Source organism: Phasianus colchicus, chromosome 9 (assembly GCF_987193195.1).
Source record: "Phasianus colchicus chromosome 9, bPhaCol1.hap1.1, whole genome shotgun sequence".
NCBI lineage: Eukaryota > Metazoa > Chordata > Aves > Galliformes > Phasianidae > Phasianus > Phasianus colchicus.
This window is the reverse complement of record NC_143444.1, coordinates 9,897,409-9,911,714: the sequence shown is the minus strand read 5'-3', so window position 1 is coordinate 9,911,714 and position 14,306 is coordinate 9,897,409. Positions and strand designations below refer to the sequence as shown.

At 48.4% G+C, this 14,306-nt stretch overlaps 1 protein-coding gene across 2 annotated transcripts; it reads left to right on the top strand.

The window, feature by feature from the left end:
- The first annotated feature begins 8,653 nt into the window (after window positions 1–8,653).
- RGS4 (regulator of G protein signaling 4) lies at window positions 8,654–14,237 on the top strand. 2 transcript variants are annotated; one of them, XM_031595783.2, is made up of 5 exons: window positions 8,687–8,993; window positions 10,020–10,124; window positions 11,041–11,102; window positions 11,903–12,069; window positions 12,589–14,237. In XM_031595783.2, the coding sequence occupies exons 1-5, from the start codon at window positions 8,950–8,952 to the stop codon at window positions 12,838–12,840; spliced, it is 630 nt and encodes a 209-aa protein (XP_031451643.1). In that variant the 5' UTR covers window positions 8,687–8,949; the 3' UTR covers window positions 12,841–14,237. The 2 variants fall into 2 exon arrangements, with proteins under 2 accessions (XP_031451644.1, XP_031451643.1); XM_031595784.2 differs by lacking the exon at window positions 11,903–12,069 and having other exon boundaries at window positions 8,654–8,993; window positions 12,589–12,793.
- The last annotated feature ends 69 nt before the right edge of the window (window positions 14,238–14,306 follow it).

Here is a 14,306-nt window from a genome sequence, read left to right as displayed (position 1 = left end):
GCCTATGAGCCTGTTTTGCATCAGCTGCCTGTCACTCTGGATGCAGCTCAGACTGCAAAGTAACTTCCCTGGAGCCCCTACCTTTTAGAATAGGAGAGATAAGCACCCCCAAAAGCCTCCAGAATTACTTAGAGAGTTTAAATCGGCCAGTTTCCTTTCCATTAGCCTCACAGAGGGGCAGGGATTGCTTAGTGCCTGTGCAGCACAGTGCTCTGAGCAATACCAGCGTGGGTGCGAGATCAGTGGGAGCAGCACCACATCCAGGTATTGCCCTGATCTCTTGATTCAAAGGGATGACCTCCTAAGGGAAAGTGACCTTTTTACTAGGGTTGGAGCTCCTGCAGCTTGGAAGAGGTGTATAGGCCACTGGTGTGGTGTGATGCAAGTCTGTTCCTGTGCCTCTCATCTGAAGCTGGGCTGCACCAGGGATTTGGCTAATTTGGTAGCCTGAGCTCTTGGCTGTTTCCTCTCCTGAGGTTCTGCTTTTCATTTATCAAAAAGTGCTTAAAAACATAGCAGATTCATAGAGCTTATTTAAAGCTTGATCTGCTAATGAGCCCACATCAGAAGCGACAGGCCTCCACGCTGGTCAGAAATTACAACTGAGGGTCAGCCTGAAGAGGCTGTGTGTGCTGTTGGCAGTGTCTGACTCTGATGAGAAAGAAAAGCCTCTTTGTAGGTCGTTGCTGACTTAGAAAATGGCTGATTATTAGCCTGTTCTTTCCCAGTGCAAGGTCTGATGTGGAGCCTTACCAGATGCACTGTATGTGCCTGCTGGCAGCTTTGGGAGAAGGAGGCTGAAGAAAGCAGGTTTGCAAAGTGGAGAGTACTGGGGTGTATTAAAAGGAGAAAGGCTAGAAATAAATCACTCCCATATGATGCCTTCCACTGTCTCAGGCAATTTTCTTCTTTTGCTAACAAACTGCAAAGCATTTGCTGTTGACAAGCACAGCCAAGAGCTGTGGGAGAATATAATGACTGTGAGGGGCTTCTGGGCTTTCTCGCTCTACTTTGCAAATTTATCTCTCATCCTTGCGATATTAGCACTATTTTTAGCTTATCTTAGTCAGAGAGAACATAAGTGATTCTCCATTATGGATCTCAAGCTCAGAGTAATAGAGATGGTTAGGGATGTGCTAAGCAGAAGGCTGGTGCTGGAGGCCCATGCACAACACAGCTCCTCCACGTGCTGCCCCAAAACCCTGGGGTGCTGCCTTTAGTTCTAATCAGCCTCTCTTGCAGAGCAGCGAGGCTGCTCAGCACGTGCACAGGCTCCCTCCAGGGACAGCCACATCTCTCAGGGGATCCCTGGCTGTCAGTGTTCCCAAGGATTGGATTGATCAGATACCATGGGATGCATCCTCCTCCTTCCCACAGCTCATCTCTTGGGGTTTTTCCTCACATAGCCTCCTCTCCCCTCTGTACGTCACTGACCACTTTTCTCCCTCCTGCTCTCCTCCCTTCCAGCTCTCATGACCCCAGTCTTTCCCCTTTGTGGCCAGCAAGGCTCCATCCTATTCCTCAGCCTGACCTTCCCTCCTCAGACACTCCAACATATTTGATGCTCGCACAGCTGGCTTTATTGCTGGGAATTTGGTAGGACACATCTCATAGGGCAGATGTGAACGCAGAATGTGGCATGACAGGGGTGTGAGACCTCTTCAATGACAGGTGCTCTCTGTAACAAACCTGGGTCTGTATCTGACAATCCTTTCCACCTGGGACTAGCCCTTGGAATTGGACAGCAATCTCATGAGAGAGCTTTGTGGGTGGCTGGGCTGACTGCAACTGCAGTATTGTTTCAAAAAACAGGGAAACACAATTTCACAGTGCTATCCTCACTTGCAGTTTCCAATGATGGACAAATAAACACTCTGTGTTTAAGGCACATCAGGCACTCTATAGATGATAGCAATTTATACGATGATACACTGAACACTACAGCTCCCTTTGGAGCCATGCTCGTCTCTACAGTGATCTGAAACAGTGCCTTGGATCTGAACATTCCTGATCTGAGAATGTGTAGATCCAAAATGCACCTTCTCATGCCTACCTCTGAGAATAATCAAGGCAACATTTCCTTTGGCTCTTGCACTGCATCCTAGGGACCACAAGTCTTCCATGGTTACCAGTTTAAGGACTCCTGCTATGTGTCTTTATCACATTCCTGTTTTGCACTCCAGAGATGCTGATCCTTGACAGTCCCAGCATGATTGGCCAGGCTGGATGTGGCTCTGGGCAGCCTGGTCTAGTGACTGGCGACTCTGCCCATAGCAGGGGGGTTGAAACTAGATGATCCTTTGAGGTCCTTTTCAACCAATTCTATGATTCTATGACCAGTTGCAGTGGTCGTTATTTTGTCTGCACTGCACCTTGCTTTACAGGAAGAGCTCGTGGCATTCCCAGAAGACCTCCTTCCCTGGGCTGCCTCCAGCTTTCAGCAGCTTGAGTGTCTCCCCGTGACACGGCAGTGTGACATCCTGCAGCAGGCCCTGCATTTGGCACAGCATCACCAGGCACATGGACTGCTCTTGGTCACGCGTGCCAAGAGTGGAAACTGTGCTTCTGCCTGGCATCTCTTCATTTATTTATATTACATTTTAATCGCTTCATTTAGAAGCCTTCCCCTGTGGAAGTTTCCGAGTGATCCTACTTTAGAAGAGCCGGTTATTGGTGCTGGGGCTTGATTCAAACCAGGTTCAGAGCCCCTCTTTTTCTTCCTGCGTCGACTTATGCCTCTGTGGAGCACCACAGCACAAAGATGCTGTGGGATGGCAGGCTGCAGAGCCACACAGATGAGCCTGACTGCAGCCACCAGCATCCAGCCTGCAATCCAGGCAAGCACGGCTTCAGAGGAGACAGGAAAAATTCAGCCACAGCCATTCTGCTGAGGAGGTCAGAAGGATGAAATACAACAGTATGGAACATTTATTTCTTTTTTTCTTTTCTTTCCTGAAAAAGCAGACATTTCTAAATGAGGAAGCTTTAACTGCTGTTGCTCTCAGCATGATGCTGCGAACATCAGCTGCCTGCACAGCTGAGCACTGTGTGCCATGGATTCTGCTCACAGCTTTTCTCCATATTTTTTTCTGTGGCACAGTGGAGCTCAGATCTGCTGTAAAGTGCAGCTGTAACAAGCATTTTAAACAAGAGGTGCTGGAAAACAGCTCATCAAGCAGTGGCTGTTTTCTAGTAGTTTCATTGCATGTCTGTGACAAACCGTGTGCCTTTCTGTGCCACCAGCCTCTGCAGCAAGCGACTTTTTTCCCCAGTGCTGCAGTTCCACATTTTTGCTACACTGGATGTTTACCATTTGCAGTTTCATCTTGTCTGATTCGCCTCCAAGACACGGGTTGAGGAACTTCAGGCTGGGATCAGCTTTTGTTCAATGCCCTCTCATTTGACTGCTTGCTCTTTGTGATTCCTCAGCCAGCAGCCTATTGCCCCGCTGACAGCTGACACCTTTTAGAGCTGCACTCTTGGCATCACAGAATGCTTTTGAATAGATGCTCCTCTGGTTGAGGTGCTATCCTTGCTTCTGTGTTCCCTTAGCCTGCAAACGCTCTGCATCCCCACCCACAGACTTGCCAGGCATCACCTTTTAGATAGCCAGTGTACCCCTGAGGCAGGCACTGCAGATGCTTGCTGCTTCCAAAGTGCTGTTTGTAAGCACGCTTAGAGAATTAAACATCCAACCTGTGATTGGAGCAGTGAGCAACAAGCTGTGGCTGCGCAGCCGTGACCTCACTACAAAGTGTCCCCGGGGCTTTGCTCTCCTGAACAAAGCTGTGTCCTCATTCCCTGGTGTGGGCCTCTGAGGTATGGCAGCTCTAATCCTGCTCTGCTGCTGCTGGAAAGATAAGAGGAGAGGAAGGAAGGGAGGAAGGAAGATCAAGGCTGCAGATCTCGCCAGATACACAGCCATGAAAGATGTAGGCTGTAACTTCACATCCTCCAGTGATCACCTCAGCAGAAGATAGCTCAGCCATGTTTAAAAGTCAAGCTTTTCAAAGCTATAGACAAGAAGTCCCTGCACAGCTGGGTTGCCAAGGCGCAGGAAGAGCAGGGAGTGTTTCAGCTGTATGTAAAGGAGGTGATGCTCATCATTCCTGATGCAGCCATGCTCTCTCCCTTCTCACTTTCTGCCTCCTCTGCATCCTTGGTTATGTTCATGTGAAGCAGTCAGCCCATCAGTGAGAGATGCCCAAGGGAGCTGCGCACAGACCAGTGTCCTTTAGCTACTGGAATTAGCCTGGACAGGTGGTGGTGCCCAGTCCCTGCAAGCACCCAAGGTCAGGCTGGATGGGCTCTAAGCACCTGATGGAGCTGTAGGTGTCCCTGTTCAGTGCAGGGAGCTGGACCAGATGGCCTTTAAAGGTCCCTTCCAAACCAAACAATCCTATGCTGCTATGATGGTGCCAATCTGAGCTGTCCCACCTTCACGTCTCACTGCTGCTGCCTTGGTAGGGTATTTCCCAGCAAGCAAAGAAGCTGTGTAGTCACCAAGCTATTAACCTTTTGATCAGTGCAGGAACACTGGTAGCACAGATGATAGCAGACCCATCTGAAAAGGAGGTGATGTAATTGATACCAGCTGACATGATTTAATGGAAAAAAACAGACCTTTTCTAATGAACCTAATAGTGCTTTTTTTTTCTGAGACTGATGTGGTGATAAAACAGATGAGTCTGACTTGCTGTCAATATTTGGGTTAAAATACTGTAAAATCCATATTAAATGGACTCAAACTGGCTGAGACATTTCAAAGTGTTTTTAGTATTTGGAAAGCATCAGTGAAGAGGCATATGGTAGCTTGGTTTGTGGTCCAGTGTTATTCAAAACTTTCTGAGTGATCAAAAGGAAATGTTTAATGGGCTGTTAATCACAATTGATGATGAGATGGAGATCTGGGAACTGGAAGGCAAATTACTCAAACTGCAGCTTTTTCTGCTGTTTGATGCCCAGAAACAAGAGCAGTGGTCAGACAAAAAACTCTTTGTTTCATTGGCAAACCCAAAACAGGAGAAAAAAGGTCTGTTTGGGCAGAACAAAATTCTTCCTTTGCTACAAGTTTAAGTATTTTTTTCTGATTTTTCTCAGCCTTCTTGATAGCAACAAAAGTAGGCAACCCAGAAACTAAGGATTGAAGAAAAAGCAATACCCCAAAACAACCACCACCCCAAATGAGTAGTATGTAATATAGGCACAGTACAAGTAGGAAATACTTGGGAGTGTGGAAACATTGAATGAGTTGCTTCTTTGGTTGTATAAAGCCTATGAAGATGGAACCTGCTTCATGAATAAGCCAACATCTACAGAGCATCACTTCAGAGAGGAGCAGGCTCAACAGAACAACTCAAAGCTGCATCACCTTTAAAAGTTCATCTTTATCGTAGACAAGAAAAGCAAAGAGGTGACTGGGTCAGCCTGGAGATAAATCCACTCACAGAAATTCTGCGTGTAAGCAGCGAATGGAGCATGTGGCAGCAGGGTGAGTCATGGCTCTTGTCAGGGCTAATTGAGGAATGGATGCTTTCCCTGCACAGGCTGCCTTGGGCTGCTTACCAGGGCTGTGGCTGCGGTCATGCATGAAGTCAGGCGCTGCACTGCAGAGGCAAGGGACAGTTCTGTTTCTTTGTGCTGTGGAATGCCACTTCTAGGAATCCCTGTGCTGGCTGGGGGACCTGATGGAGACAAATTAGGCTTTTCCATGCATCTTTGAGAGAAGCCAGGCCCCGGCAGAACCCCAGGACAGGAAACGTGGCTGCTTGTAGTGTCAGATGCAGGCACACACAGAATTGACTCATCCAAACTCACACCCAAACAGACCTTCCAGGGCGCCCTGCTCCCAGGTCATTAGTGGTAATTCAATCAAACCATGCATGTGAGTGGAGAAGATGTGGTCCTTGTCAGCAGAACAGTCTTATTCACTGACGGGTGTACTGGAGAAGGAATCTGTGGTGGGTGGGATTCCATGCAAGAGAGTGCTTACAGGCAGGGAGCAGGCATACTGCCATGGGGATGCTCAGCACCCAGACACATGCTAGGGCAGTCCTGAGGAGCCTGGCAGACCAGCAGGAGCAGCAGAAAGAGGTATCCAGCCTGTACAAGCCTCAGCAAGGCACAGCAGGGAAAGAGCCTTGTGCTGCAGGGAGGGCAATGGCCTCTGGTAGCTTGACGCTGGGCAATGACCACAGGAACAGTACTTCTACGCTCCCAGCCTCCTCCCACAGCCTATACTGCGAGCTGAGGGACACATCCTGCACTGCTGAGGGATGCATCCCACACACACACTAGTGGGGGAGGTGGATGAGCATGTGTGTGGATTGTTCCCTAGCAATAGTGGCAGGAGAGAAAGCTCTGCTTCTCGCTCTATCTCCCAGGCCACTCTGAGGAATTCCTTGGCATTTACTTCGTTTTTTTCAGGCTTTTTTCACTTCTGACAGCATCATGTTTCAAGGCTGTGGCAGTATTCGTTAGAGATGTTTTGGCAGGGAGCCCCCAGCCTCGTACCCCCTGCCCATCCTCACTACTGACCTCCCCACCCTTCTCTGTCCGCAGGCAAGGCAAGCAGAAATTGCATGGCACACACAAGAGCTGCCATGCTTCCACTTGCAGGGATGAGATCTTGGCATCAAGAACAGCCCCACCTGTGTGCTGGGAGAAAAGGGCTCATACAAGGGGTAGAGGAACAGATAGAAGGGGAATATTTCTCATTGGGGACCATCTGGAGCAGCTGAGACGATACTGAACTTCAACAGCTGGGAAACACAACGGAGAGGAGAAACACAACACAAACCCACGCTCCTGGCAGGAGGAACAAACTGAACAAGCATGTGTTAATGAGCTGGAAAGAGCAAAATTTTGAATGCTGCAGTTCTGGGAGTCTGCATGCCCAGTCTGGAGAAGGTGGTCTTAATTGCAAATTGCCTAATTCTTAATTGCTGTCTGTTGTGCTGGCAGTGTTAGAAAATGCCTCTTGTTCTCACAGCCTTTGGGGTATCCAGAAGGTAAGTGAATGTTGAGAACTGCACAGGAAATGTGCTTACTGTATACAGAAAGTGTAAGATTCCTAAATTTCTGAATACACCCATTTGCAGAAAAACTGCAGAATTTCTGTGTCCTAGACACAGGTTCCTTGGCTTAGCAAGCATGAGTGTGCTACAGTCTGCTAGCAGCAGCAGAATCTCACAAGTGTAAGATTAAAATTAATTAAATCGTTTAATTGCTCAATTAAGTAAGATTTTTTTCCTTGGCCATATTCTGCTCTTTGACTGTTGAAACAGGAGACATCAGAGAGCTTTGGCACCAGCTCTGCAGTGCTCTGTCACTCCCTACAGACCCACCCAAGTGCTGTTGGCTCACCAACACCCAGATGAAGTGTGACAGCGCCCTGTGCTAGAGTTAAATTATAGTCCAAACAGTGTGGGAACTGCACAGCTCAGGTCTGGCAGTAGTCACATTAGAATAAAAGCATTTTAAGGTTTATTGGAGCACTTAATGCTTCACTTAACGAACATCCAGTGCAGGTAACGAACTGAGAGGATGCAGTGTGCCAAGGCAGGTAAGCTAGTCCAGGAGTTGGGTCTTCTGTGCTGCAGGCTGGAGGTTGTAAAGATATGGGAGGGAAGAACTTACCCCTGCACCTTTTCCAGGCTGTGGGCAAAGTGTTTCAAGTGTCCTTGGGAGAGGGAGCCCAGCAGTGGGCAATGTGGGCAGACAGCCTGCTGCTGAACTGAAGTTGCTTTGTTTTACAGGAGCAGCCTGTGCGCATGATGGTGCATGACACCTCTTGTAATGATGGTAAAGACTGTGCTGAGCAGCAGCTCAATAACTATCAGCCAGCTCTCGCTTCCAGAAGGGTGCTTTCAGCTTCCTTCTGCCTTCTGCACCCTCCTGGAGTCATTCAACTCTCCTTCAGAACTACACCAGAGCCAGGCAGTGCAGCCAAGCATTCCCATGCCCAAGTGTGTGGTGCGTCCATCCTTTAGCACAGAGCAGCCTCAGTGCTGCCAGGAAGTCCCCTCCGAGGAGGCACTGCTATGCCCAGTGTGCTGATGAATTCTCTCCCCTTGGTGATCAGATACACTGGGTAGCAAGGCCTGGCTTTTGACTGGGGGCAAATGCAGATGAAGAATTGAGGTGTTAGTGATATCCGTATATGTAAGGCAGCCATGTTCTCAATGTCTCATCTTTTTTTTTCCTACTCATATGCATGAGCTGTCCTTAAATATAAATGTGCTGGGACTAACTCATTTTGTATTCCAGTGGTGATGTGCTCCTCAGACCTTTTCTTTCAGCCTGATCAAAGGTGTATATCCACACGCCTCCAGAATGAAAGTACCCAGTCTCATCTGCCTGGGTAGTTCCCTGGTGAATTCACATTCCTGTTTCCTCACAGCTCCAGCTTCTGCATTTGCTGAGGTTGTGGGAACCAATGGGGTTTTGAATTCTTGTCCCTTATTTTCACTAGATTCCTTTAAAAAGAATGGGAAAATGAACTGAGGAACTGACAGAACCGATTCCCCTGACCTTTTTCACTGTGCCCCTCTGAAATCTTCCCCCAGCTTTTATCAGCACCATTCCATCTTTTGAGACAGGGGAAAACCCCTGGAGCTTTTTCCGTCCTTTGCAAAGAATCCACCCAGCCACCCAGCTTCGTTTCTGGTAAGGTTTTCAGTCCCACTCAGCCATTTGTCTCAGCGTATACGTCACCCTCTTCCTCTTGGGTGGGCAGAAGGGGGACGGTGCAGCTGCTATGCTGGCTGCTGACTGGGTCACTGAGTGCTGCTGGGCTGGCTGGGCTAGGCTATAAAACAGAGCCACACCAAGCAGCTGGCTCACAGGCAGACCGAATTCTGCAGCCAGCAAAGGACCTGCACAGCCCCTGCTGCCTCCTGCCTTGTGATTATTTTTTTCCTGGAATACAGACCTGACCTTGGGAGCAAGATGTGCAAGGGACTCGCTGCACTGCCAGCCACTTGCTTAAAAAGGTACTGTTTATTTCCGAGCATCTCTCGTGGTCTTGTTTGCCTGGAGATACGATGATGCACTTTGTGTTTGAGGCAGAAGTACCAGATTTGGCTCTGATTCCTTTGTAAGATTATATACAAATGATGGTTTACAGGCTTTTTACTGTTAGTCAGAAACAGAATTGCCTAAGGGATTTGTACTGAGCTGTGGGAACGCTAAAACCATCCTTCCCATCAGCAAAACAAACAGCTCACAGCATTGCTCTGCCTTGATATTCCTGTCATCTGCTTCTGCCGCAAGCTTTGCACCCCTTTTCTGCTTTCAGCTCTCTATCTCTGGTGAGTTTCCTTTTCTTGATTTCTTTGAGGGGGAAGCAAGGCAGACATGATTTCACAACAACTGGGGCTCATTCCCCAGAACACAGCCCGAGTGCAGAAACCAAGCTTTGCAGGAGCAGGAGACAGGGGTTGATGTGGGGTCTGGCTGTGTCCCATGTGTGGCACTGGCCAGGCCACCCCTGTGCTGGCTGAGCTGCCTGTGCACCTCCAGCACCATGACCTGCCCCACAGCACAGAGGGTATGCCTGCTGTCATCTGGGGAAAAAGGCTGCCTGCTCACCATGGCTTTGGAAACAAATAATACTGACACCCTCCTGCAGGAAGACATTAGTAAGCATAGAATCAGACACCAGTAGCTGGGCAAGTCAGTTCAGGGAGAAGCAGCAGATTTAGTGATGGTTTTCTATCACAATATTTTAAGTGTAAACAATTAGTAGTAATACAACAGCTTCTCCCCTTTGCCCACCCTCCCTGTAGGCTGACGGGCTCAGCAAGATGATGCTCCTGAGAGTAACATATGAACACTTTGACTCTGCTGTATTTTGTCTAGCAAATGAAACAAGGAGTGAAAAGCCAGCACTGGAGTCACTGGCTGTGACCTGCTTTGGTCTAACCAAACAGTGCTGAACAAGCTTACTGCAGGCAAGGTGGCTGCAGAGGGAGTTGTAGTGCACTATTCTCATGTCATTATTGAATCGTTTCTTTCAGTGCCAAGGATATGAAGCATCGTCTGGGTATCTTGCTGCAGAAGTCAGATTCCTGTGACTATGGCTCTTCCCATGGCAAGAAGGAGAAAGTATCTCCAAGCCAAAGGTAAGAGCCATGCTGCCATGCAGTTGAGCAAAGGTTGGCTGCATTGTGCTGTTTACTCCTGCAGTGAGATGGAGTCATTAGCATTTCTGCTGCTGCTGCTGCTTCTTAGTGCCTCCTGAAGTCCTGTGTGTTTGAATACAGAATTGAATGCACTCTCAATAGGTTTGCAGATGACACCAAGGAAGTGTCAATCTGTCTGAGGGTAGGAAGGCCCTACAGAGAGATCTGGACAGGCTGATTGCTGGGCTGAGGCCAATGAGATGAAGTTCAACAAGACCAAGTGCCAGGTCCTGCACTTTGGTCACAGCAACCCCATGCACTGGTACAGGCTTGGGGCAGAGTAGCTGGCAAGCTGTGTGTAGGAAAAGGATCAGGGGTGTTGGTCCATGCTCAGCTGAACATATGAGCCAGCAGTGTGCCTAGATGGCCAAGAAGGCCAATGGCATCCTGGCTTGTATCAAAAATAGTGCATCCGGCAGGACCAGGAGGTGATCATCCCTCTCTATTGAGCTCTGGTGAGGCCAAAAACAAGTGCTGTGTTCAGTGTTGGGCCCCTCACTACAAGAAAGACATTGATGCCCTGGAGCGTGTCCAGAGAAGGGCAACAAAGCTATGAAGAATCTGGAACACAAATCTGATGAGAAGGGACTGAGGGAACTGGGAGTGTTTAATCTGGAGGAGGCTCAGGGGTGACCTTATTTCTCTCTACACCTACCTGAAAGGGAGGCACTGGCAAAGGCTACCCAGGGAAGTGGTGGAGTCGCTGTCACTGGAGGTGCTCAAGAACTATGCATATGTGGCACTGAGCTATATGGTTAGTGGGCATGGTGTGAGTGGGCTGATGGTTGGACCAGATTTTCCTAGCTTTTTTTTTCAACCTTAATGATTCTATGATTCTCCCTTTTTCTCCTGACAGGGTTAGCCAAGAGGAAGTCAAAAAGTGGGCAGAGTCATTGGAAAATTTGATCCATCATGACAGTAAGTAAAAAGTTTCCTTCTGCTGATGCTGATGCTGAGGAGGAGATGCTGAGGGTCCCACCAGCAGCCAACATGCCTAGCAGTCCCAAGAGGCTTTGGGTGTTATTTTGTGCCTTTTAACAGCACGAGGTAGCTCCTTTGGCCTGTGGGAGGGGTGGTGAAGTGTGCTGTATGTCAGATCCAAGGGGCAGCGAATGTGGTTGTAACAAGAATGGGGCTTTGGCTGACTGCTAGGCTGTCCCTTTTGTGAGGGCAACTGTTCCACTCCTATGCCAGATGATTTCAGGAGCAGCAAGACTGCAGCACACAGTGAACATTGGGTTAAACAAGAGGCAGAAAGCAGAGAAGCTATTTCCAGCTGAGTCCATGGGAGACTTTGTCTTCCTGTCAGTTCCAGACCACACTGATGCCCTTGAGGTTTCCTTCACGCCATTCCCATGGCCTGATACTCTGCAGCATATGCTAGCTGGCTCCTCATGGCCTTCTGGGAGCATGCAAGTTGCTTGTGTTCTGGCTGAGCCACTGAGGGTCACGGTGTGAGGGCAGGCAGCTGAGGACCCACGTCTGACATCCCAGTGGGACCTGCCTGAATTCCAGCCTCCTTTGGCCTGCACGAGCTGCTGCCGTGGAGGCTGGAGCTGCTGCCAGCAGAGAGGAATTGCTCAGTCAAGGGTAACACAGAACTGCTGTTTGCTGAGGCATATGGTGTTCATATGTGTTGACCAAACCCAGAAATTAAAGCTCTTACCCGCTCTGATTTTCCTCTATAAACCCTATATATCTTCCTCTATAATCTGTAGGAGGTCTGGCTGCTTTCCGTGCTTTTCTCAAATCTGAGTACAGCGAGGAAAACATCGAGTTCTGGGTCAGTTGTGAGGACTACAAGAAAACCAAGTCACCAGCCAAGCTCAGCCCCAAGGCCAGGAAGATATATGATGAATTCATCTCTGTGCAGGCAACAAAAGAGGTATGTGCACAGAACATTTCTTGGGCATAGGTATCACCCCAGGTCCTGAACCAGGCCAGAAATAGGGAAAAGAATTCTGGTAGTTTCACAAGAAAGGTGCCTCTTCTCTTGTGCTTAGCAAGGAAATGGTGTCATCTTTATTGTGTTAATATTTAACTTGGATAGAGAGAAAGTGGATCTAATTATGTGGCCATCCCACATGCACACTCAGGTGGGAAAAGCCCAAGAGGATGCTGATTCCCAGTGTTCCACCTGCTCCCAGTGTTCCACCTCCTCATGAGATTGCTTGAGTTTAGTGGCAGGCTGAATCCCAGAGGAGTGTGTGTCAGTCTGCCCTGACAGTTCATCTGGCAGAAGAGATGCATTGGTATCCATCTGCAAGGCTACAGGGTGTCCAAGGGTCATTTCAGATCATTGCCCACACGGACAGATTAAGTTCACTTGGTGGAGTTAGGAGGCACTTGAGTATGCTAACCATTCCTGGGACAGATGCTGTGATGCTGTCCCTTTGGCCCACAGGTGAACCTGGATTCATGCACACGGGAGAAGACGAGCCACAATATGCTGGAGCCTACACTGTCCTGCTTTGATGAGGCTCAGAGAAAAATATTCACCCTCATGGAGAAGGATTCTTACCGCCGTTTCCTCAAGTCCCCCTACTACCTGGACTTGGTCAGCCCACCCACAGCTGGCTGCGGGCCCGAAAACTGCAAAAGAGCCCACGCTCATGCCTTAGACTGTAACTCTAATATCATCTCCCAGTGTGCCTGAACCTGCAGCGAGGCCAGGAGCAGGCTGGGCTCTCGTAGGAATATATGGCAGCAAAAGCATTCATTGGCATGAAACAACAGAGCTGTCTTCAGTAGCTGTCTTATGTCCCTGTTGTGTCCCGTGTCATGCAGCAGCCAGCATTTGTAACCCAAACCAGGCTCAGTTTGTGTAGCAAACCCTCCGACTCCAACTGTGTAGGAGCCCTGGGGTCTGTCTGATGTGAGAGTGCAGTGAGGTCACTGTGGTTCCATTTCTGACAAACACTGAGCCCAGGAGGGTGGGAGCAGCAGGGAAGGGGCACACATACTTATACCTAGCGCTGGCCGTAAAGGGAACAGTCTTGTGATGTCACAGTGTGACACTTAGCAAGGAGCAGGGAGGCAAAGCAAGGTGATGGGGACTGGTATCTCGCTCCCCTTCTAATCAGCAAGAGCTAAGGTGGGAAGGAAGGACTTGGTCTGGTCCTTAGCTGTTCGTATAGCTCCCAGCTATCAGGCACAGGAAGAGCTCCACTCTTTCTTGAAGGGAGATCAACACTTTCAGGCTAGCACACAGTCTTCTATGGTCATTACACAAAATTGCATGAAAGCTCTCCCCGAACTGCTTTTCCCTCTGTAGCATCTAGATGAAGTTGGCTAAGTTATCTTTTTTCAAGGCTACACAGAGCTATTATCAGGGGGAGGTTCAGTTTTTTGAATGTAATTGTACTCTTCATGATCCCAAACTAAAACTACCATTCCAATACCATAGCAGAGCAGAAATGAAAAATGTTCCTTCTCTTCCAGACAGCTGTATATTAGTAACTCTTGAATGTAGGTTTGCCTGTCCTGACTTGAATGAAGCAGTTTGTAATGGACTAATACCATTACCACAACAGCTGAGGAGGGAAGGTGCTGCTTGGGAGTACCTGAAATATTTCAGGGTTTTTTTGTTTGTTTGTTTGCTTTTTAAGTTATTAATGTAAGTTATTCATGTCATCCAGTAGTTGCATTACTCACTTTTGTCCTGAAGATGGTGGAAGGGGTGTGCTGGCCTCATTACTGCTCCTGGGCTCTGGTCATCCTCTCCCCAGCTCTCAGTCTTTCCCTAGCTGGAAATTGCTGCTCTGACAGCCATACATTCCTCGCTCTGCATCCCTCAGACAGCTGTCCTCACAGGGGTTCTGACATGGCAGAAGGCTGTGGTGCTTTGAGGCCCACACAGAAGCGTCTCTTCTAACATTTGCTTTCTTTTGCATTTCTTCGTGTGCTGACACATACCACCCTGCATGTTCAGCTGCAAGATGGAGAGCTTCTAATACTCTAAGCATAGCTGAGCATGTGGCTATGTTTTATTTGCCTCTGGTACTGGGAACTCTTGACAACTCTTGCAAAAAAAAAAAAAATGTATCGATATTTAAATAATAATGAATACATATTAAATAAAACATATTTGGATTAGTCCCTGCTAAAGTGCCATTGTGTGAA